Source organism: Mastigoproctus giganteus, chromosome 7 (assembly GCF_048544385.1).
Source record: "Mastigoproctus giganteus isolate SK-2022 chromosome 7, ASM4854438v1, whole genome shotgun sequence".
Classification (NCBI taxonomy): Eukaryota; Metazoa; Arthropoda; class Arachnida; order Uropygi; family Thelyphonidae; genus Mastigoproctus; species Mastigoproctus giganteus.
In genome coordinates, this window is record NC_143581.1 from 52658735 (window position 1) to 52681325 (window position 22591).

General features: G+C 37.6%; 1 protein-coding gene across 5 annotated transcripts in view; it reads right to left on the minus strand.

The window, feature by feature from the left end:
• LOC150082893 (AP-1 complex subunit gamma-1-like) overlaps positions 1-22591 on the minus strand; it is a 489084-nt gene that overhangs the window by 364161 nt on the left and 102332 nt on the right. For all 5 annotated transcript variants that reach the window (XM_090377666.1, XM_090377665.1, XM_090377663.1 and 2 more), the window contains exon 5: positions 12014-12110. In XM_090377666.1, coding sequence (XP_090233792.1) covers positions 12014-12110 — 97 coding nt within the window. The remainder of the gene's footprint in view (positions 1-12013; positions 12111-22591) is intronic.

Genomic DNA, 22591 nt, shown 5'->3' on the forward strand with positions numbered 1-22591 from the left:
TATCGGTATTATCGCAAATGCAATAAGATCGAGTTTACTACCCTTTATAATAGACTGTGCTAACAAAAAAGCCCAATAAACCGGAAAGTGCAAATTTTTTTTATTGTTTTATGGTAGTGACATCCAGAAATGTGTTTTAGAAAAATATCACAAAGGCATTCAAAATTGATTCTTATAACGGAACTTATGATAATGATGAAAGTGTAGCACAATTTCCATTGTAAAAATTACCTTTAAGAGAGATAAACAGCTTAGTTATATAGCGAAAATTTCAACTTCCAAGGTCTGGAAACGAATTCCAAAAAAAAAAAAAAAAAAAATGCATTATTGGGTTCACATTATATTTTCAAGATACCTCCATTTATTCCTACGGAATGCAAAATTTTTTTAAGTTTGCACCAGCCAGTAAAAACTTACGTCAAGTCGAATTTCCGTAAGTCTAGTATTACATAAGCCGGGGAGTGGATGTATCTCAAGAATAATATTTTAGCATTTGATATCAAGTGTTTCAATTACTTTTGCTTGAAATACAACCTCAGTACAAAAAAAAAGTTTAGAATGCTGTCTCTTTTCCAAATTTTTAACGAATTTAGGTAACTGTTGTTGTTGTTGATGGGGTTTTAAGTGCAATGGCTACTTAGGCCATATTGCACTTAGAAAAGTGATTCATACTGCCTGTGTTGTTCCATGTAGAAACAGTTAGAAATGGCTGTACAGTCCTATTTGTTTTAAGATGGAGAAGAATTCTGTGAGATTTGATTTTTCGCCTATGATATGACTAAGTGACAAAGGTTCCTTTAAGCTTGCCAGAGAAATGAATGACAGTAGTCGAGCATTATTATATAGAGTACATTCCAGAAGTATGTGTTTGACTGTGAGTGGTGTATGGCAATGGTTACATTGAGGAGGGTCATTCCCTGACAGGAGGAACAGATGAGTTAAATGAGTATGGCCTATTCCGGCTCTGGCCAGAATTACTTCTTCTTGTCTGTTTGCAATGGGGCTGGAAGCCCGTAATTTTGGTATAGGTTTAATTTGAAAAAGTTTATTATGAATTTGCGCTTGCCATTGCAGAGTCCATTGCCCATTACATATACTTCGGATCTTAATTTTATAATCTAGGAACGGTACTAATGAATTCGTTGGGGCTGCTCTCGATGGATGTTTGGCAGCATCATCCGCAATTTCATTTCCTGGTATTCCAGTATGGCTAGGTATCCAGCAGAAAATAACCTTTTGTTGATGCTCTCTCAGACGTATTAACTCTGTTCTAATGAGCTTTATTAGAGGGTGATTAGACGGAGAGTTGTTTTGCAAGGCTAATAAGGAACTCTGCGAGTCTGTGTATATTAAGCTCTTTTGAATTGACTTATGGAAAATATGTTCTATAGCAAGCTTTATGGCATATAATTCAGTAGAGTAAGTTTATATTGATGAATTAATTCGTGTATATCATCTAAGTTACTGCGAAGACCTCTACAATTCCATTGGATAACATGTTCCATTATTTGGTTTTGTAGGAGGAAGATGAATCTGTCTGCTTTTTATGCGTAGGTTGTTTGTGATGGTCACATTTAGATTTTTCTTTTCTAGGAAAATTAGGGCGTCCTGAATCATTTTTATACTCCACATCTCCATCTGCATATAATTCAAGAAAATCTTCTTGGTTGGGCATATCATCTGTATCCATGCTTGTTGGTTGTTTCACCTCCACACTATCTGATTTATGTAATTTTTCTGCCACTGTATTGTGGGTTAGGTTTTGAGTTGGAATTGTGAGTGGCGTATTATTACTTTGGTCCACTAACTGTGATTCAGATGTAGGCTGAGTTGATAGCACTAATCGAGCCCAGTCGGCGATCGATTTGTCTGGAGAGACTGACACTTCTGTCTGACGTGCTACTGATTTGTAACTATGGGCAGCCGAAGCATAAGTAGTTTTTGGAATACTTGATTTTACTTGCCTTCTAGCTTCTTGAAAAGATACTTTATTTTCTGTCTTATATTTCTGTATTTTTTTTTCCTAACTTCCAAAGATCACAATCTTTGGAGTAGGCTGGATGATTGCCCTTGCAATTAGGACGCTGCGGAGTTTGTGCCTCGCAATCAGATTGAGTGTGAGTTTTGCAACCGCAGTTTGGACATGTTGCATCTCCACGGCATGCTGTCTGGGAGTGGCCAAATTCCTGACATTTGTAGCATCTCAGAAGGTTCGGGATATAGGGCCGAACACGACAGTTTAAATAGCCTGCTTTGACCGAGGATGGTAGATTCGGCGAACTAAAGGTTAAAATTATGCTATGGGTTGGGACTAAGGTGCCGTCTTTTCGTATCATGATTCTCTTGGCCTGAGTTACATTTTGATCTTTTAGTTCCTGAATTATTTCTTCCTCGGAAACGTTCAATAGGTCCCATTCACTGATCACTCCCTTGGAAGAATTCAGGGTTTTATGTGGAGTGACTTGAATTGGAATTCCACTTAGATGTAAGTTTTAACAGGAGGTCAGAGTGTCTTGGAAGAGAGGTCTCTATTAGCAAGTCACCAGATTGAAGGCGTTTCACCATTTTTGGAGATGCTGCTGCATTTACAAGGCATCGTTGTATGATGAAAGGCGAAAGCTTGCTGACAGATTGTGAAGACAGAGAATGGATGATCAGGAAAGCTGGAGCTTCCTGCTTGTTTGCATCCTTTTTTAGTCTTTTCGACAATGAGAAGTCATGATCAGTTTCGTGGTTGTCATGTTGCGAGCTCTTTGGCTCTAATCGTGGGAAATCATTAGTATCCATGTTTACTCCTTTTAGCCCTGGGAGGACTTTCTTCTCCCAGACTACCAGCCCCGCCACGTGGAGGCAGGAGCAGTGCCACCAGTGACCAAGCGGTTATTAAGATTAGTAGGGCGAGTTGGTATTTAATATATATACTAAAGAAGAAAGGTAGATTCCCTTTCTGGGTTCTTACGTAAGATTTTTTAAGCAAAGAACCACTTTAAGTGAACAAAACAGAAGAAAATCGCACAACAAAAATAGAACTATATCACTTTCAAAGATCACTTTATGAATCGCAGGGAAAAATCGCTTGGCACTCGGGGCCTTTAGGTAACTTATTAAAAAATATAGTAATAAAAATCTATAAGTAACAATTAACAAGTTAGGTAATATAAATATTGCATTACATGTAAGGCATGAATGATACTTTTCTTAAATTAATATTTTAAATTTAATTTTAATTTAATTTTCTTTAAATTAAAAATTAATACAGGTCAACCATCACTAATCCGGTAGTGTTGGGACCTGTAGGGCACGGGATCAGCGAGTGTGCTGGATCACTGGTGGTTATTTTAGCACATACAGTTTACCCAATGGCTAACCACCTCATCCTACCTTTAACACGTTGACTGCCTAGCTAAAAAATTCCCCAGGGGCCAAAAAATATTTAGCAAATAATTTGATTAGTAATTCTAAAATAAATATTGTAATGTCAGTGTTTTTTTTTTTTTTAAGCGAAAAAAAAAACAAAAGAAGAAACGTTTTTTTATGTCGCATACATGTGGCCGACGTGGCCCAGTAGGTTACTTTATTTCTTGAGAAGCCGTGTCGACCACATACATGTGATGCTATTACGGCATACATATGAAGGTAGTTTGCATTTATCGCATGCATGGCAAGCACTGCAATAAAACTAATTGTGATAAAATAAACTCTCAAACGTCGCAATAAGTTTGTCAGTATTGTTAGAGATTTTGTGAAAACAAGTTCGTTAGCACACTGTATTATCCATCATATTGTGTTGTGTTTTTTCCGCAAGTTTGTACAAGTATGTTGTTAAAAAAATAAAAAATAAAAAATCGATGCCACATGTATTTTGAAAATTTGAATGGTTTATTGGGTCCAAGATGTTAAACTTCTTTCCTACCAAGAGGCACATTTATTATACTAAATAATACTGCACTTATATAAAGATTTTAGATTAAACTTTTTTTATCCAATATTAAGAAAAAAATTTAGAAATTTTTTATCCAATATTAAGATAAAACCAACTGATCTCTTTCAAACTAAAAGTTAGAAGAGCCAGTCATCTAATTTGTCTTCATAACTGATACCCAAAATTAAGCCTCCTTGCATATGCCTAGTATTCATGGTAAAAATACTCTTTTAACCCCAACTAATCTTGCTGCTCTTCTCTGCACCTTTCCAACAGATCTACATATTTCCTAAAACGAAGTTTCCACCACAGGAGTCCATGAACATCCAATCAGCTTGCCTGCACTACTCAGAGAATTTCATGTCGGACTTTACTATTACACCCCAGATCATTTTATTATCAACTATCTTGAGTTTGGTGCTCCCTAAATGGTATGTTAACCTGGAATTATTGCTACCCCAAATATAGCAAATTCAAAAATGAAATCCATCCAAGGATAAAATAGGACTTGTAAAACATTCCCATTATATCAGCTAAAACCAGTGGTGAATCAGTTTGTTGAATCTGGATCTTACTTTCATTTACAAATGTTATACCTAAACTGTTCCCCCCCCCACTTAATCCAAATAATTTACCTAGATCTTCAAGTAGTATACTCACAAGAATATTCTAAATTTAACTGAGGTTTTTTTTTTTTTAAAGAAGACAATTTACAGAGTCCAAATTTAAATTAGAAACAAGTGAAACTCTGGCAATTAGATCAATAAAAAGGTGTGAAATCTTCAGCCTGTATCCTGCAACATCTCTTTTCCTAATGAAGCAACACACACACACACACGCACACGCGCGCGCGCACACACACACACACACACACCCTCCAAAAACCTTGAATATATGTTTGCTATCCAAGACCTCAACTAAGAGGGCAGGCAGTCACATATCTGAATTTCTGAGCCTTTCCCCCAATCCCCTCCTTTTAATAATATTTTAATTTGGTTCTCTTCCTAAACTATTAAGAATGAGGGTGATGAGAGACACTTCTATCCTATTTTCCCCCAATCCCAATTTCACTGGGTTTTTTCCCCGTTTATTAATATATTCTAATTTTTTTCTCTTGCTAAACTATTAAGCAATGAAAGCAAGGAGAGGCACTTCTATCCTTCAACCCCTTCCCTTATCCTGATCCATCAGTTCAAGTAATGAAATGGTAGGCCCCACAGCTATAAAAATAAATAAGGAGCTTAAACTTTTGAAGAAGATATATGGAAAGCACTCGTCTCACTTCAGGCCAACCTGAAGTGAGACGAGTGCTTACTTTCTCTTCAAAAAAGAGATGCCTTCTTTGGTTTTATGGGAGAATGTTAAATTTCATTCATAAAATTTAATGAATGAAATTTCAAAAATTCAACAAACTGGTTCACCACTGGTTTTAGCTGATATAATGGGAATGTTTTACAAGTCCTATTTTATCCTTGGATGGATTTCATTTTTGAATTTCAGGTATATTTTTCTTATTTCTTAGGTTTTTTTTTAATACAAGGTTTATTTAGTTAATTGCCTGTTTTACTTTTATTCTGAAGGATTATTCAGTTTATTCATAATGGTGAAATGGTAAGCAAGTTTGTTCTACAGAGCATCTAGTGGATCTTGAAATGAAAACTCTGCTCGGTTCTGAACTTAAGGAATGTACCTTAATATCATTAACTACAACACAAAGTTTTTTTATCATTAGCAAACTTCGATACTATGCTTGAAATACCCAAATTAGGGTCATTAATAAATATCAGGTATATGATACAGAACCAAACACTGACCCTTGTGGGATACAGCTCTTGATGTAGGACCATGAAGAGAAGAAACCGTTTATAAAAAATTGTCTCTTATCGCTTAGCCACTCCTTTACCAAACATTATTGGACATTCCTTCAATCAGCATTAACAGATAGTAACAATTTGATAATGCTAGTAAAGTCACTAAAAGCCAGATAATAAACTAATTATCAGATTCCATTCTTAAAAAAATTAATGTGTGTGTGTGTTACTTCTTTAACTATGGATTCCTTAATTTTCCCTGGCACAGAAATCAAACTTATAGGTCTGTAAATAACTCACTTCACCTTTTGAACTACCACTGTGAATACAAAAGATTACCTTATGATTCCATTCCTATCCAGATGGTCATGTGTAGTTTCTTTAACTATGGATCCCTGTCATAGAAAACAGGTTTGCCATTAATGACTTCACCCTTTAAACCACCTTTGTGGACAGGAGACATTTACAAATCACCAGTCTGTAGGAACTTTCATTAGATCCAAAGATGTTCTCATTAAAGCTGAAGGTCTGATTACTTATTTTGACACTTATTTTAACATAAATGGATCTATTTTATCAGTAACAGGAGTGAGGCAATTACTTCTAGCCACAAAAACTTCCAGCTTCCTTTCAGTTATTAAAAAATCATTTAACTCCAAATCAGTATTAAACAGACTTCTGGTATCTCCATTTCTAAAAATACCTTCATGTGTAAATGTAGATGCAAAATATTTATAGTTCATCTGCACCCTTTACGAAACATCAATAATTTTGCCATTCATATCAAGTGGAAAAATATGGTTGATCCCTTTACTTCTAGTGCTAATATATGCAGGGTTGTTCAACTGAGCAGGAATTGCATGATCAGCAATTCAGCATAAGCCACAATGGCAGCAAAAATTTACTTTGGTAATACAGTAGAACATCAATTATCTGAACCATCAATTATCCAAACCGCTGCCACTCCCCAAAAAATTCTTGCAAATATTCTTGCAAGAGGTGTATCCCATCCCTTGAAGCAAGCACAGACTATGCTGGAAAAATTCTACCCCATAAGTCTTGCAGAATCTCTACAGGGCTGAACTGATTGACAAGGCTCTCAACATATACTTCCTCCTATCTTATCTGGACCAAATTGCAGACACTTTCAAATTTAACCCTAACTTGCAACTTTTTTTCAACATTGTCCCATACTTGTTAAGTGTCTGCATATCTCCCAATCTTAATTTCATTAGTGCTAATGCATACAACAAGATTACCCGCTCTACAATGTCAACTTTTGCCCCTGTCATGAATACGTGGTCCTATTTTACCCATCCTCTTATCACAATATATTTCCCGTTTCCCTGACGATAGAATTACTGACTAGCTCCTGTGGGACCAGTGCTTTCTGCCTTAGGGATTGCCACTGTTACCTGATGATCAAGTGCAAGCTTTGGCATTAATGTGGGCAGCTGAGAGCTTGATGAGCCCCTAATTTAAATCCTTTGAGGGCATCCACCATGTTCTTCAAGCTCTCATAAAGGCACATAACAATGCTGACTTGGTGTCTAATATACACATACTCCTTACATCGAACACGCACAAAGGCACCCCTTTGGCAATATCCTGTCTCGTTCCTGATAATTCTGCACATATCAAACATGCAGGACATTTCATAAGGCCATGATGTGGAGAATAACTCATATGTTTGTCCCAAGACATAGCACTCCCACTACCTTGAACCCTTTGCTTTGCTGCTCTGGTCTGAGGCAAGATTTTGTTCAAATTCAATATAATTAAAAATAATACACTAAACTAATATACCAAATGCAGTAATAACACTATACACCAGTTATGCTGAAGTTTACATTATTAATTATTTATTTATTTATATATATATATTGCAATATCAAGCTTACGGTATATGTATTTCCTATCTCCTATCAAATGTAAGATATATGTAATATGCTATACCATTACTTTTGTAAGTTCTAAGTAATGATAATATATTTACCTAACTAATGCCAACCTACGTAATTTGACCTTCCAAGCTACCTATGTGCTCCTATTAAAACACTAGAATTCCCCCTACAATGCACTCAATACTATAACAATAGCAGCAAAATTCTAATGTTCTTATTAATACAAAACAATGCCGGCAAAAGTCAAATGTGGTTCCTTAAGCAATTCTTGTTTATACTCTGGCACGACCACCAAGTCAGTAGAGTTTACAATAAATCATTAATACAAACACTAATCACATTTAGCAGTCATGGGCTTTAACCAAGACCCACTAAAAGAGCGCATGCTACTGACCACTCAACTACATCTGGCAACAAACAAATTCTTCAACATAATCATAAATAACAATTACACTTCTAATTCAATTATTAAATTGCAATAATAATCCCACTCTAATTCACCAGTCACACAGCAATAATACTACCAAAATTACCAAGTTTACGTTATATGCATTAGGCTATACCATTACACTTGAAATGTTACAAGTTAATTACAGAATACAAATAAAATTATCCAACTAACTCCAACTTATATGATTCAAACTTTAAAGTTACCTATTTACCACAATTAAAACACCAGAATTTCCTTGAGTCATTCTATAATACTTGAAAAAAAATGGCAGCAAAATTCAAACAATACGAAGGTTCTACATATATTAAGTAATAACTTACAACATTTCTGGTTAAATTAATGTCATATTAATGTTCTCTAAGTAGCTTTAGAGAACACTATTTAATATGATAATTAGGTCAATAAAACGGCAAAACTTTTCGAAAACTTATCGGTTCCCTGGAGCTGAAAACTCCTTGACTAGCAACATTAGTACTCTCGTTTGGTGAGAGACCCTCTGAAGATTTCTGTTGGCATTTTCAAACCATTTCTTTTTTATCACCTCATTTTTCAAAGCTTCAACCTGGATTTGAGTCTTGCTGTAATGGTATTTTTCATCCTGTCTTCTCTGGTTGGTTGGTTGGTTGGTTATTTGGTTTTTAGGAGCATTAGCAACTAAGGCCATATTGCTCCGGGAATATGCGGTGGTCATTCCCTGACCTTTCCGCATCCTCCGTATTTGGTGGTGACGGTCTCAAACCCCGGTCTAATCAAGAAGCATGTGCTACGCACTGTTGGTCCTTCCCACCTGGCTACGGAGGCCTGTCTTCTTTGAGACATTCCTCTTTCAGGATCTTCTATCACTTTAATTTTTGTTTGCAACTTTAACATGTTCAAATTTGTTGATATCTTTTGATGTTTGCTAACCAGTGGACTGGCCAAAAATCACACAAGTGAGTAAGTGAAGCACACATGTATAAATTGCAGCATAATTAACATAAGCAATGGGAGATCTTGTCCCTCACTTATAAATTGCAGCATGATACTTGTGCCACCTTTGGAACCCTCTTTGTGCAAATTATCCCCAATTCACAAAGAGGGTTCAAAAGGTGACACAAGTAACTATAGACCAGTTAGTTTAACTTCTGTTCCAGGACTAAATAATGAAGTCACTTGTTAAAGAAGCTTTGTAGATCATGTAGACAAGACTTCCGTAGTAGTTAAGATGCAGCATGGATTTGTTAAAGGGATTTCTTGTCTATCTAATGTGATTGGATACTATGGACACAAAGGAAATGGATGCAAAAAATAATTTTGATATCATATACTTGGACTTGAGGAAAGCTTTTGATACTGTTGCACATGGAAGATTGCTGTACAAACTGGAGCGGTATGGCATTTAGGGCAGATTGTTACAATGGATAAAGGGATGGTTCGGTGGGAGACAACAGAGTGGTAATCATTAGACACTGCTCTTCGTGGATTGATGTTATTAGTGGAGTTCCCCAGGGTTTGGTGCTGGGCCCATTGTTGTTTTGTGTATTCATCTATGATATTGATGAGGGTATATATCACACTTAATGTCCAAGTTTGCAGATGATACAAAGGTTGACAGTAAAGACAGCATGCTATTGAAATTGAAGTTTAACATAACAAATGCAAAGTACTGCATATGGGTAGCAGTAACCCAAGAGAAACGTACCAACTGTGTGGTATTATACTCAGGGAAGTGGAGAGTGAAAAAGACCTGGGGGGTAATTGTGCAGTCAGATATGAAGCTCATTGAGCAGTGCAGACGGACTGCCAGAGCAGGTCATGGAGTATTGTCAACAATATATAGGAATTTTACTAGAAGGGACAAGGAGGTGATTATCCCATTGTAAGAGGCAATGGTCAGGCCACAACTTGAATACTGTGTACAGGTCTGGAGGCCTCATTTTAGAAAGAATGTAGAGTTGCTAGATTAGCATTTAGCATTAGCAAGGGCACATGATGCAAGAAAGCAAGCTTATATAGCATCAGCCAAGCTCCCCCCTTATTTCACCCATCCCCTTGCTCCAAATATTTGTCAAGTTCTGCTTGAATTTATTTAAGCTATCAACTTCTACAATGACAGATGGAAGTTTATTCCAGCAATCAACCACCCACTGGATAAAGGCCAACTTCTGCACATCTATCCTACAACCATCTTTCCTCAATTTGAATTTATGCCCTCTCAGTGATTATTCTGAGCAAAAGGAAGAATCCCACCAGCATTGAGCATGCTCAAACCATTCAAGGCTTTATACACCTCAATCAGATCACCTCGCAGGTGCCTAGTCTCCAGACACTGTAATTTGCAAAACTTAAGCCTTTCTTCGTAAGAGCAACCCTTTGTTCTGTTCACTAATCTTGTTGCCCTTCTGTGTACTCGTTCCAACAGCTCTACATCCTTCTTAAAATGAGGCCTCTAAACCTGTATACAGTACTCAAAGTGTGGCCTGACCATTGCCTTATACAATGGAATAATCACCTTCTTATCCCTGCTAGAAATATTCCTGTACATCATTGACAAGACACCATGAGCTACTCTTGCAGACCATCTGCACTGCTCTGAAAACTTCATATCTTCCTGCAAAATTACCCCTAGGTCCTTTTCATTCTCTACCACTAGAACGAGTACAAAGTTCTATTTTTCTGTATTGTTTATTATATTCATTTTATCACAATCACTTGACTTATAGCAGACTCCTATTTTCATTTTGATATGCAACCACAATGCATATCAAGTTTCAGGTTCTGACATCACAACAAACATGATTCATAATTGCACTGGCCACCCATGTTGAGTGGGAGTGCTGCCAATATCTCTAAAATTGTCTGCATTTGATGACTTAACTAGTACTCCAAATTCATCAAATTTGTTTACTACACTCCTAAAAATAGTATACAAGCAAGTATATATACACTTCTTTTGCTCTTAGTAACATTAATAACACTAATGCTGCCAACCGGGCTATTTTTGTTATATTTGTTATTTGGTTTTTAGGAGCATTAGCAACTAAGGCCATATTGCTCCGGGATATGCGGTGGTCATTCTTTGACCTTTCCACATCCTCCGTATTTGGTGGTGACAGGCTCAAACCCTGGTCTAATCAAGAAGTGTGTGCTATGCACTGCTGCTCCTTCCCACCTGGCTACGGAGGCGCCTCCAACCGGGCTAGCCAGAGGTCATGGGTTCGAAGGTCATGGGTTCGAATCCCGCCCCGAGCTTGGATCAGAGTAAAATGCACAAAAAAAAAAAAAAAAAAAAACACACATTTTGGGTGGTGCATTATGGCCACAGAAGCTGATGTGCCAACAACAACAAAAAAAAAAAAAAAAAACACTAATGCAACACGTATTTGGTTGTCCCAACAAAAGCAGTGCAAGAATCACTTTCACCTCCACACGCAGTTGCAATTAATCTATTATTTTGTACACTCCCCCCAAGCTAGCAATTTTCAAACCCACCTAACAATGCCTCAATGGCATCAGCAAATGTTCTTGCACTCCTTCTATTTAAGTGTACCCCATCTCTTTAAATCAGTCTCTTCTGTTAACAAGCACATACCATGCTGAGAAAAATACACCATGAGCTATACAGTCACTCTCAAGGGGTGAATGATTGACAAGGCTCTGATCGTGTACTCCTTCCTATTGTGTCTGGGCAGAATTGCAAACAGTTCCAAATTTAAATATAACTCATGTCTTTTTCTTATTGTTTTATAACCTTAATAAAACTTTCATAATGCCTTGAAGAAGATACAATTATATATTCCTTATTATTTTTTAATTTTGATAAAAGTGTGAAAGCAAAGTATAAACCAGATATAAGTTTAAACTAGTTCAAGTTACTATTAATTAGACAATGAACAAGCAGCAAAATGCAATTAAAATCTTACTGCATCTTGAATGAATATCTCACCATGGTTTTTCTCTGTAAGTAATGACCTGGTGGCTGGAATGAACATCTCCATCAATTCTGGCACCTTCCTAATTACTCGAAAAGCACATAATGCAGCCTGGTAAACAAGAAGAAAGTGAAAAAGTAGATATTAAATTTTTATTTAAACAATACTACTTACACGCTTTTTAATATATTTTAGCATTAGTCATTAGCTATTACAGTAATCACTCACCAACTGCAGATTTGAGATAATGGGGCATTGTAGTTGCACTTTTTTATTATTTTTTTTAATATACGCGTTTCAGTTAAAGCCTTCTTAAACGAAAGCACCCAACAGTTATTGCTCCTGCCTCCCACAGTTCATGGGGGGAGGGATCTAGCTGGAATTGCAGAGAAATGGAATATTTCATGTTTTGCCCTGTCAACAATAAATATTTAATTTTCTAGTATTTTGGACTTATTTTTATAATGCTTTAAATTTTGTTGTAAATTAGGATTTATTTTACCCTTTATTATGGCTTCTAGATGTTCAAAAGTTCTGAGACTAAATGTGTGAAAAGAACAAGGAAAGTAATAACATTTGAACAGAATATCAAGTTATTGATAGTCATCATATTTGTTGGCAAAATCTAAAATGAAGCTCACCATCTTTATATATATTGTTATTATTATTATTAATAGTCATATGGTGCAATGAGGCCTAAGGCTTATGCTACACCAGCAAAAAAAAATTCCTGAGTTACACAGAGGGGGAGAAAGAAATCACCAAGAAAGAGAAGAACGATGACATCCAGCTGAGGACCCTGGGTTTGCCAAGCCCATACTCACCAGATGTGACCCCCGGGGTTATATATAATTATTATTGGTATATTTATTGTTTTTCCCCTAACTCCCAATTTTTGATGGTCTTGACAACTGTGGTTTTGCCAAATGAACAATTTTTAGAATTGTGTCCCCTGTACTAAATGTCTGTTAAAGAAAGAGCTATTAGATTCCGATATATTTAACTATATTTCTGAGAAAAGTCTTGGACTGTGTCAATAATAACATAAATGACTGAGGAAAACTTCTTCCTAGAATAATGATCTCAACAGAGTGGGAGCAGCTAATAGTGATAACTCCAGAGGCTGCTTTGTGGGATAATAGAAGACAGAGTAGGAAGATCTTACTGGAAAGAAACACTTTATAGTTTGGTTATGGAGAGGGCAGAACTAGGAAAGGTGGACTGAAAAAAAGTGAATTATAAGGAAAGAAAACATTGAAGATTTTTGGTTGAAAACTAGTTGTGCTTGTGGGTTTCTTGATGCATCAACTATGCTAGTCATAGTACACCAGCTCAGAGGATACTACATTAAGATGACAAGATGGTGATAACTACAACAAGGACAAGTATAAGTTTTAAGGCCTAAAATCTAGATTAATTTTAAACAAACTGATAATTTCACTATGTTTAGATAATATTTACTATAAAAATTAAAATAATTTATGAAAGAGAGAATGGTTTAATATATCATAAAATAATTACATTAAGTTATCTGAGAATAATTTTGATATCAATTATATTCTAATGAGTAAATTTTTATTTTGTAAAATTCCCTTGAACTTCTGCTTGCCCTAATCATACTTTGATCATCTTATAAAAAAATTTTACATTATATTTACACAACATAATGGAATTAATGGTTTTCATATATGAACGGTTTTGTTCATCCAGCTACTGAGCAGTAATTTCTGAAACAAAAAAAAAAAAAAAAAAAATTTCTTTAAATATTTACATTATATGCTGTAATGTCCATATAATTTTTCAGTTTCTCAGGTCACTTGAAATACTTGAAATACAAAATTTGAAAGGAAAAAAAAACATTTCGCCCCAAAACATAAGACCTGTTAGGCCAGTTATCCATCTTCTCTTACAGCTCTTCTAAAATAAAATTTAAGGGACAAGAACTGAATAAATAATTTTCATCAATTTGAAATTTCATATCAGTAATATTTTTACATATATTTTGTGCTTCTGACCAAATTTATGTACTTTTTAAAAGCATCCATTCCATAAACTTGAATTTAATGAAGAGTTCAACCCATTTTTCAAGATATTCCCACTGTACAAAGCAACTGTTAAACCACTTGTTAATGAAATACTATTATTTTAATGCAAGGAGACCACACTAAATAAAAGAGACTTAAAGAAAGACCAGTTCTTGAAAGTATTCAAGAACATCCAACTAATTAAATAGATGGGCTGTGTTAGAATAACTAAGAGTAAGAATAGGTGCATGTATACTTGCAAGTACACCAATGCAAGCAGTATAGTAAATAAATTTGATGAATTTGAGGTGCTGGTGAAGACATTGAAGGCAGATATTGTTGGGATATCAGAGACACAGTGTCACACAGAGACATGCAGAACTGGAATTTGGGGAGTACAATGTGTACAGAAAGGACAGACAGGACAGAAAGGGAGGAGGGGTAGTAGTGGCATGTGATGCAAGAAAACAAATGTATGAGCTTATGCAGCATCAGCCAAAAAAAAAAAAAAAACACACACCATTCCCTCCAAATGCCTGTCCAGTTCCTCCTTAAATTTATTCAACCTATCAACTTCCACAATGACAGATGGAAGTTTGTTCCAGCAATTAACCACCCGCTGGCTAAAGGAAAATTTCCGCACATCTATTCTACATCTGTCCTTACGTAATTTGAATTTATGGCCCCTTAGGTTCGTAATCTGAACAAGTGGAAGGATCCCATCAGAATTCAGCGTGCTCAACCCATTCAAGGCCTTATACACCTCAATCAGATCACCGCGCAGGTGCCTAGTCTCCAGCCACTGCAATTTGCAGAACTTAAGCCTCTCTTGATAAGAGGATCCCTTCATTCCCCTCACCAATCTTGTTGCCTTTCTCTGTACACGCTCAAGTAAATCTACATCCTTCTAAAAATGAGGCCTCCAGACCTGTACGCAGTACTCAAGGCATGGCCTGACCATTGCCTTATACAGAGGGATAATCACCTCCTTTTCCCTGCTAGCAAAATTCCTATATATCATTGACAAAACCCCATGACCTGCCTGGCAGCCTGTCTGCATTGCTCAGAAAACTTCATATCTGCCTGCACAATTACTCCCAGGTCTCTTTCATTTTCTACCACCTTAAGTGTAGTACCACACAGTTGGTACGTTTCTCTGGGGTTACTTCTATCCATATGCAGTACTTTGCATTTGTCAAGGTTAAACTTCAGTTGCCACTTCTTAGCCAATCTGCCCAAATTATCTAGATCCTGTTGCAGTAGCACACTGCCATTACTGTCATTAACAACCCTGCTAACCTTTGTATCATCTGCAAACTTTGACATTAAGCCTGATATACCTTCATCAATATCACTGATAAATATACAAAACAGTGGACCTAACACCGAACCCAGTGGGACTCCACTAATAACATTAGTCCAAGAAGAGCAGCACCCATTGATTACCACCCTCTGTCTTCTCGCACTTAACCATCCTTTTATCCATTGTAGCAACTTACGCTTAATACCATTCTGCTCCAATTTGTACAATAGTCTTCCATGCGCAACAGTGTCAAAAGCTTTGCTGAAATCCAAATATATGATATCAAAATTATTTTTTGCATCCAGTTCCTTTGTAACCACATCATAATATCCTATCAAATTTGTCAGACAAGACTTTCCCTTAACAAACCCATGCTGTGTCTGAATTATTGCTGCAGTCCCGTCTAGATGATCCTGCAATGCATCTTTAACCAGCGACTCGATTATTTTACCCAGAACAGAAGTTAAACTAACTGGTCTGTAATTATTCATGTCACCCTTCGATCCCCCTTTGTGAATTGGGGATACATTTGCACATCTCCAGTCCGTGGGAACCTCCCCTGAGTCCAAGGATGCTCTCATAATTATGGCTAAGGGTCATGCCATTAGTTAGGAAACACAAAATCTAAGGAAGTGCATCCAGCTGACATGGATGGATAGTGCAATGTTGAGTCAGTTGTGTGACGTAAGCACTGGGAAAGCAAAATTGAGGGTAGGAGTGTGTTATACATCAATGACTCTGATGAGTACAATGAACAAGTGTACAGAGAAATAAAATAGGGCAGTAAATCAGACTGTCATATAATGGGGGATTTTAACTTCCCAGATATACACTGGAACTTGTGGATTTGTAGTAGTAGTAGTAGTGGCACATGATGCAAGAAAGCAAGTGTATGAGCTTATGCAGCATCAGCCAAAAAAAAAAAAAAATCACACCATTCCCTCCAAATGCCTGTCTAGTTCCTCCTTAAATTTATTTAACCTATCAACTTCCACAACGACAGATGGAAGTTTGTTCCAGCAATTAACCACCCGCTGGCTAAAGGCAAATTTCCGCACATCTATTCTACATCTGTCCTTTCTTAATTTGAACTTATGTCCCCGTAGGTTGGTAATCTGAACAAGTGGAAGGATCCCATCAGAATTCAGCGTGCTCAACCCATTCAAGGCCTTATAGACCTCAATCAGATCACCGCGCAGGTGCCTAGTCTCCAGCCACTGCAATTTGCAGAACTTAAGCCTCTCTTGGTAAGAGAATCCCTTCATTCCGCTCACCAATCGTGTTGCTCTTCTCTGTACACGCTCAAGCAAATCTACATCCTTCCTAAAATGAGGCCTCCAGACCTGTACGCAGTACTCAAGGCGTGGCCTGACCATTGCCTTATACAGAGGGACAATCACCTCCTTTTCCCTGCTAGCAAAATTCCTATATATCATTGACAAAACCCCATTACCTGCCCTAGCAGCCTGTCTGCACTGCTCAGAAAACTTCATATCTGACTGCACAATTACTCCCAGGTCTTTTTCATTTTCTACCACCTTAAGTGTAGTACCACACAGTTGGTACGTTTCTCTGGGGTTACTTCTACCCATATGCAGTACTTTGCATTTGTCAAGGTTGAACTTCAGTTGCCACTTCTCAGCCCATCTGCCCAAATTATCTAGATCCTGTTGCAGTAGCACACTGCCATTACTGTCATTAACAACCCTGCCAACCTTTGTGTCAGCTGCAAACTTCGACATTAAGCCTGATATACCTTCATCAATATCATTGATAAATACACAAAACAACAGTGGAACCAACACCGAACCCTGTGGGACTCCACTAATAACATTAGTCCACAAAGAGCAGCACCCATTGATTACCACCCTCTGTCTTCTCCCACTTAACCATCCTTTTATCCATTGTAGCAACTTACCCTTAATACCATTCTGCTCCAATTTGTACAGTAGTCTTTCATGCGCAACAGTGTCAAAAGCTTTCCTGAAATCCAAGTATATGATATCAAAATTATTTTTTGCATCCAGTTCCTTTGTGACCACATCATAATAACCAATCAAATTTGTCAGACAAGACTTTCCCTTAACAAACCCATGCTGTGTTTGAATTATTGCTGCAGTCTTGTCTAGATGATCCTGCAATGCATCTTTAACCAGTGACTCCATTATTTTACCCGGAACAGAAGTTAAACTAACTGGTCTGTAATTACTCGTGTCACCCTTCGATCCACCTTTGTGAATTGGGGACACATTTGCACATCTCCAGTCCGTGGGAACCTCCCCTGAGTCCAAGGATGCTCTCATAATTATGGCTAAAGGTTTGCTTAGTTGCTTTGCCGCCTCCTTTAAAATAACTGGATAGATCCCATCCACCCCAGGTGCCTTTCTTGTGTTTAACTTCAACAATTTCTCCTCCACTTTGCTCTCAGTTATTACAAAATCATTAAGCACACTGCTACAATTTGATAACCTTCTTCCATTTTCAAACTGTAATAATTCCTCACGTGTGAATGTAGATGCAAAATACTCATTCAGTTTGTTTGCTATCTGAGCAGGATCATCAACAGTCGAACCAGCGATGTCAAGTGGACCAATCATATTCATCCCCTTCCTTTTAGAGTTTATATAAGTAAAGAAATCCTTGCTGTTTTTCTTAGCATCTTTTGCCAAAGATTTCTCGTAATCCGCCTTCGCCTGCCGAACCTCCTTTGTGACCCGATTACAGACTAGCTTATATCTACCACAGGCTTCTGCGTCACCTGATAATTTATATGCATCCCATGCATTTTTCTTCTCTGTCACGAGTCTCATTAGTTCATTTGATAACCATTTAGGCCTAAACCTTGAACGATATTTCTTAATCGGTATATAAAGTCTAGTAGCTTCCACGATTAATTCTTTGAATGCTTCCCACTTAGAATTTACGGTTTGTAACATCGTCAGTTGATCCCACTGTACAGAACTTAAAAACTGTCTGAGACCACTGTACTCCCCTTTACGGAAGCAAAAACCCTTTCCTTTACCCCAGACGGTAATTACCTCTTTGAGTAAATCCCACTTCAGCACACTGTGATCACTGCCACCTAGTGGTTCCTTTATCTGCAAATTCTTAATACACGAATGATCACTGCTGATAACCAGATCAAGAGTGTTACTTTCTCTGGTTGCCTCTCGAACATGCTGCTGCAGAAAACAATCATCCAATAAATCCACAAAAGTCTGACTAGTGTGTGAGTGACCAACCCACAAGTTCCAGTCAATATCTGGGAAGTTAAAATCCCCCATTATAAGACATTCAGATTTACTGGCCCACTCTATTTCTCTGTACAATTGTTCATTGTACTCATTCAAGTCATTAGGCCTATAACACACTCCTACTCTTATTTTTCCTTTCGCAGTGCTAATCTCACACCAAACTGACTCAACAGAGCACTGTTCATCTATATTAACTGGGTGCACTTCCTTTGATTTTATGTTTTTCTTAATTAACAGCATAACACCCCCTCCCTTTCTGTCCTGTCTATCCTTTCTGTACACATTGTACTCCCCAAATTCCAGTTCTGCATTCCTTATATCTTTGTGACACCACGTCTCTGCTATCCCAACAATATCCGCCTTTGATGTCTTGACCAACACTTCAAATTCATCAAATTTATTTACTATACTTCTAGCATTGGTATACATGCAAGCATACATGCTCCTATGCCTATTCCTTGTTACCCTAACACATCCTATATACCCAACTATTCCATGATGACTGCCATCTGTCCCTGAAACCCCCAACACCCCTCGCTCCAGGTCGCTTCTTATTCTAATAGAAGTTGTGCAAGAATCACCTTCACCTCTGCCTGCGGTTACTGTTAAACTATTAGTCTTTGTATCCCCCCAAACTAGCAGTTTTCCGACCCACCTAACACTGCCTCGATAGCATCAGCAAATATTCTTGCACCCTTTCTATTTAAGTGTATCCCATCCCTGTAGAAGCAATCTCTCCTGTTAACAAGTACAGACCAGGCTGAAAAAAATTCTACCCCTTGAGCCTTGCACAATCTTTCCAGGGCCGAATTGATCGACAAGGCTCTCATTATGTACTCCCTCCTATCGTGTCTGGGCAGAATTGCAGACACTTTCAAATTCAACCCTATTTCACGGCTTTTTTTCAACAGTGACCTGTACTTGTTGAGTAATTCCGCCGGTCTCCTACTCTTAATATCATTAGTGCCAACGTGTACAACTATATCACCTTTTGTGCCCTTAAAAGATGATATCCGCTCTACAACGTCATCAACCTTTGCCCCTGGCAGACATACCCTGGTCCTGTTCCACCTATCTTTTTTACGAAGCATGTTCCCCGTTTCCCTGACAATAGAGTCACCTATAACAACTAGTTCCTTTGGGACCAGCGCATTCTGCCTTAGGGGTTGCCGCTGTGTTGCGTGATGACTAAGTGCAAGCTCTGGCGTTGATGTGGGCAGCTGAGAGCCTGATGGGCCCCTCAATTTAGATCTTTCGAGGGCATCCACCCTGTCATTCACAGAGTGGCAAGACTTTTGTGGATTTATTGGATGACTGGTTTCTACAGCAGAATGTTCAAGAGGCAACTGGAGTGAGTAATACTCTGGATCTGATTATCAGCAGTGATTCTAAATTTATTAAGAATCTGCAGATAAAGGAACCATTAGGTGGTAGTGACCACAGTAAGCTGATGTGGGATTTACTTAATGATGTAACTGCTATCAGGGTAAAGGGAGGGGTTTTTGCTTTTGTAAAGGTGATTACAGTGGTCTCAGACAGTTTTTAAATTCTATACAATGGTATTAACTGATGATGTTACCAACAGCAAATTCTAAATGGGAAGCATTTAAGGAAGTAATCTTGGAAGCTATTAGGCTTTTTGTCCAAACTAAGAAATACTGTTCAAAGTTTAGACCTAAATGGAGGTCAGATGAACTAATGAGACTCATGGCAAAGAAGAAAATGCATAGGATGCATATAAATAATCAGGTAACACAAAAAACTATGATATATATATAAGCTAGTCTGTAATAGTCACAAAGGAGGTTATGCAAGCAAAGGCAGATGAGAAATCTATAGCAAAGTTGCAAAAAAAAAAGCAAAAAGTTCTTTACTTATTTAAACTCTAGAAGGGGATGAATCAGATTGGTCCACTTGATATCGACGGTATGATTGTTGATGAACCTGCTGAGGTAGCTGACAAACTGAATGAGTATTTTGCATATAAATTCACACGAGCAGTTATTCAAGGAGGAGAGGGCCAGATGTTTATCACACTCTGACGAGGAGTTGAATGATTTTGTAATAACTGAGAGCAAAGTGGAGAAGAAATTGTTGAAGTTAAACATAAGAAAGGCATCTGAAGTGTATGGGATCTATCCAGTTATATTAAAGGAGTTAGAAAAGGAAGTAAGCAAATCCTTAACCATAATTACAAAAGCTTCCTTGGATTCAGTGGAGGTCCCCATGGACTGGAGCTGTGCAAATGTATCCCCCATTTCACAAAGGGGATCAAAAGATGACACAAGTAATTACAGACCTGTTAGTTTGAATTCTGTCCCATGGAAAATAATGGAGGCAATGGTTAAAGAAGCACAGTAGGATCATCTAGACAAGACTTCAGTTATAGTTCGGACATAGCATGGGTTTATTAAGGAGAATCCTTGTCTGACCAATTTTATTGGATACTATGTGGTCACAAAGGAACTGGATGAAAAGAAAATTTTTGATATCATATACTTGGATCTTACGAAGGCTTTTGATACTGTTGCACATGGAAGTCTGCTGTAGAAATTGAAGCAGTGTGGCATAAAGGGCAAGTTGCTGCTATGGATAAAGCGATGGTTGAATGGGAGAAGAGAGAGTGGCAATCAATGGACAATGCTCTTCGTGGACTAATGTTATTAGTGGAGTTCCCCAGGGTTCAGTGTTGGGTCCATTGTTGTTTTCTGTATTTATCAATGATATTGATGATGGTATATCAGGATTAATGTCTGGGTTGCAGACGATATGAAGGATGGCACGGTTGTTAATGATAGTATACTACTGCAATAGGATCTAGAAAAGTTGAGCAGATGGGCTGAGAGGTGGCAACTGAAGTTTAACATTGACAAATGTAAACTACTGCATATGGGTAGCAGTAACCCCAGAGTAACGTCCCAACTGTGTGGTATAGTACAACACTTGGGGTAGTGGAGAATGAAAAGGACCTCGGGGTAATTGGGCAGTCAGATATGAAGTTTTTTGAGCAGTGCAGACAGGCTGCAAGAGTAGCTCATGGTGTTTTTTCAATGACATACGGAAATTTTGCTAGCAGATATAAGGTGGTGGTTGTCCCCTTGTATAAAGCAATGGTCAGCCACACCTTGCATAACAATACAGGTTTGGAGGCCTCATTTTAGGAAGGATGTAGGGCTGCTGGAATGAGTACAGAGAAGGGCAACAAGATTAGTAAATGGAACAAAGGGTTGCTCTTACGAATAAAGGCTTAAGTTCTTCAAATTGCAGCATCTGGAGACTAGGCACATGCAAGGTGATCTAGTTGAGGTGTATAAAGCCTTGACTGGTTTGAGCAAACTCAATGTTGATGGGATTCTTCCTCTTGCTCAGATTACTCACATAACGGGACATAAATTCAAATTGAGGAAAGACAATTGTAGAATAGATGTGTGGAAATTTGCCTTTGGCCAGTGGGTGGTTGATAGTTAGAACAAAATTCCATCTGTCATAGCAGAGGTTGAAAAGTAAGTTCAAGGTAGAACTAGACAAGCATTTGCCGTGAATGGATAGGTGAAATGGGAAGGGTTTTTTTCCTTTTTTTTTGGCTGATGTTACATAAGCTTGCTTTCTTGCATCATATGCCTCTACTAATGCTAACTCATTTGGTGATATCTTTTGTGTGTGTGTGTGTGTGTGTGTGTGTGTGTGTGTGTGTGTGTGTGTGAGGAAAGACTTCAAATATGTGGGCTAGAGAGCACAGCAACTAAATGCCTTCAGGTGGACCTGATCTAAGCCTATAAGGATCTGAGAAAAGATAACATGAACTGAGGCAAAATTTTCACTGTTATAAATGATTCCAAAATTAGGAACCATATATTCAAATTACAGAGAAAGAGACAGACTGGATTGTAGATAGTTTTTTTTTTTTAGCCAGTAAGAATTACTGGAATAATTTGCCTCCATAGGTTGCAAAGGCTGATTGCTTGGAATTATTCAAAGGGGGACTAGATAATATTATATAGTAGCTGGATG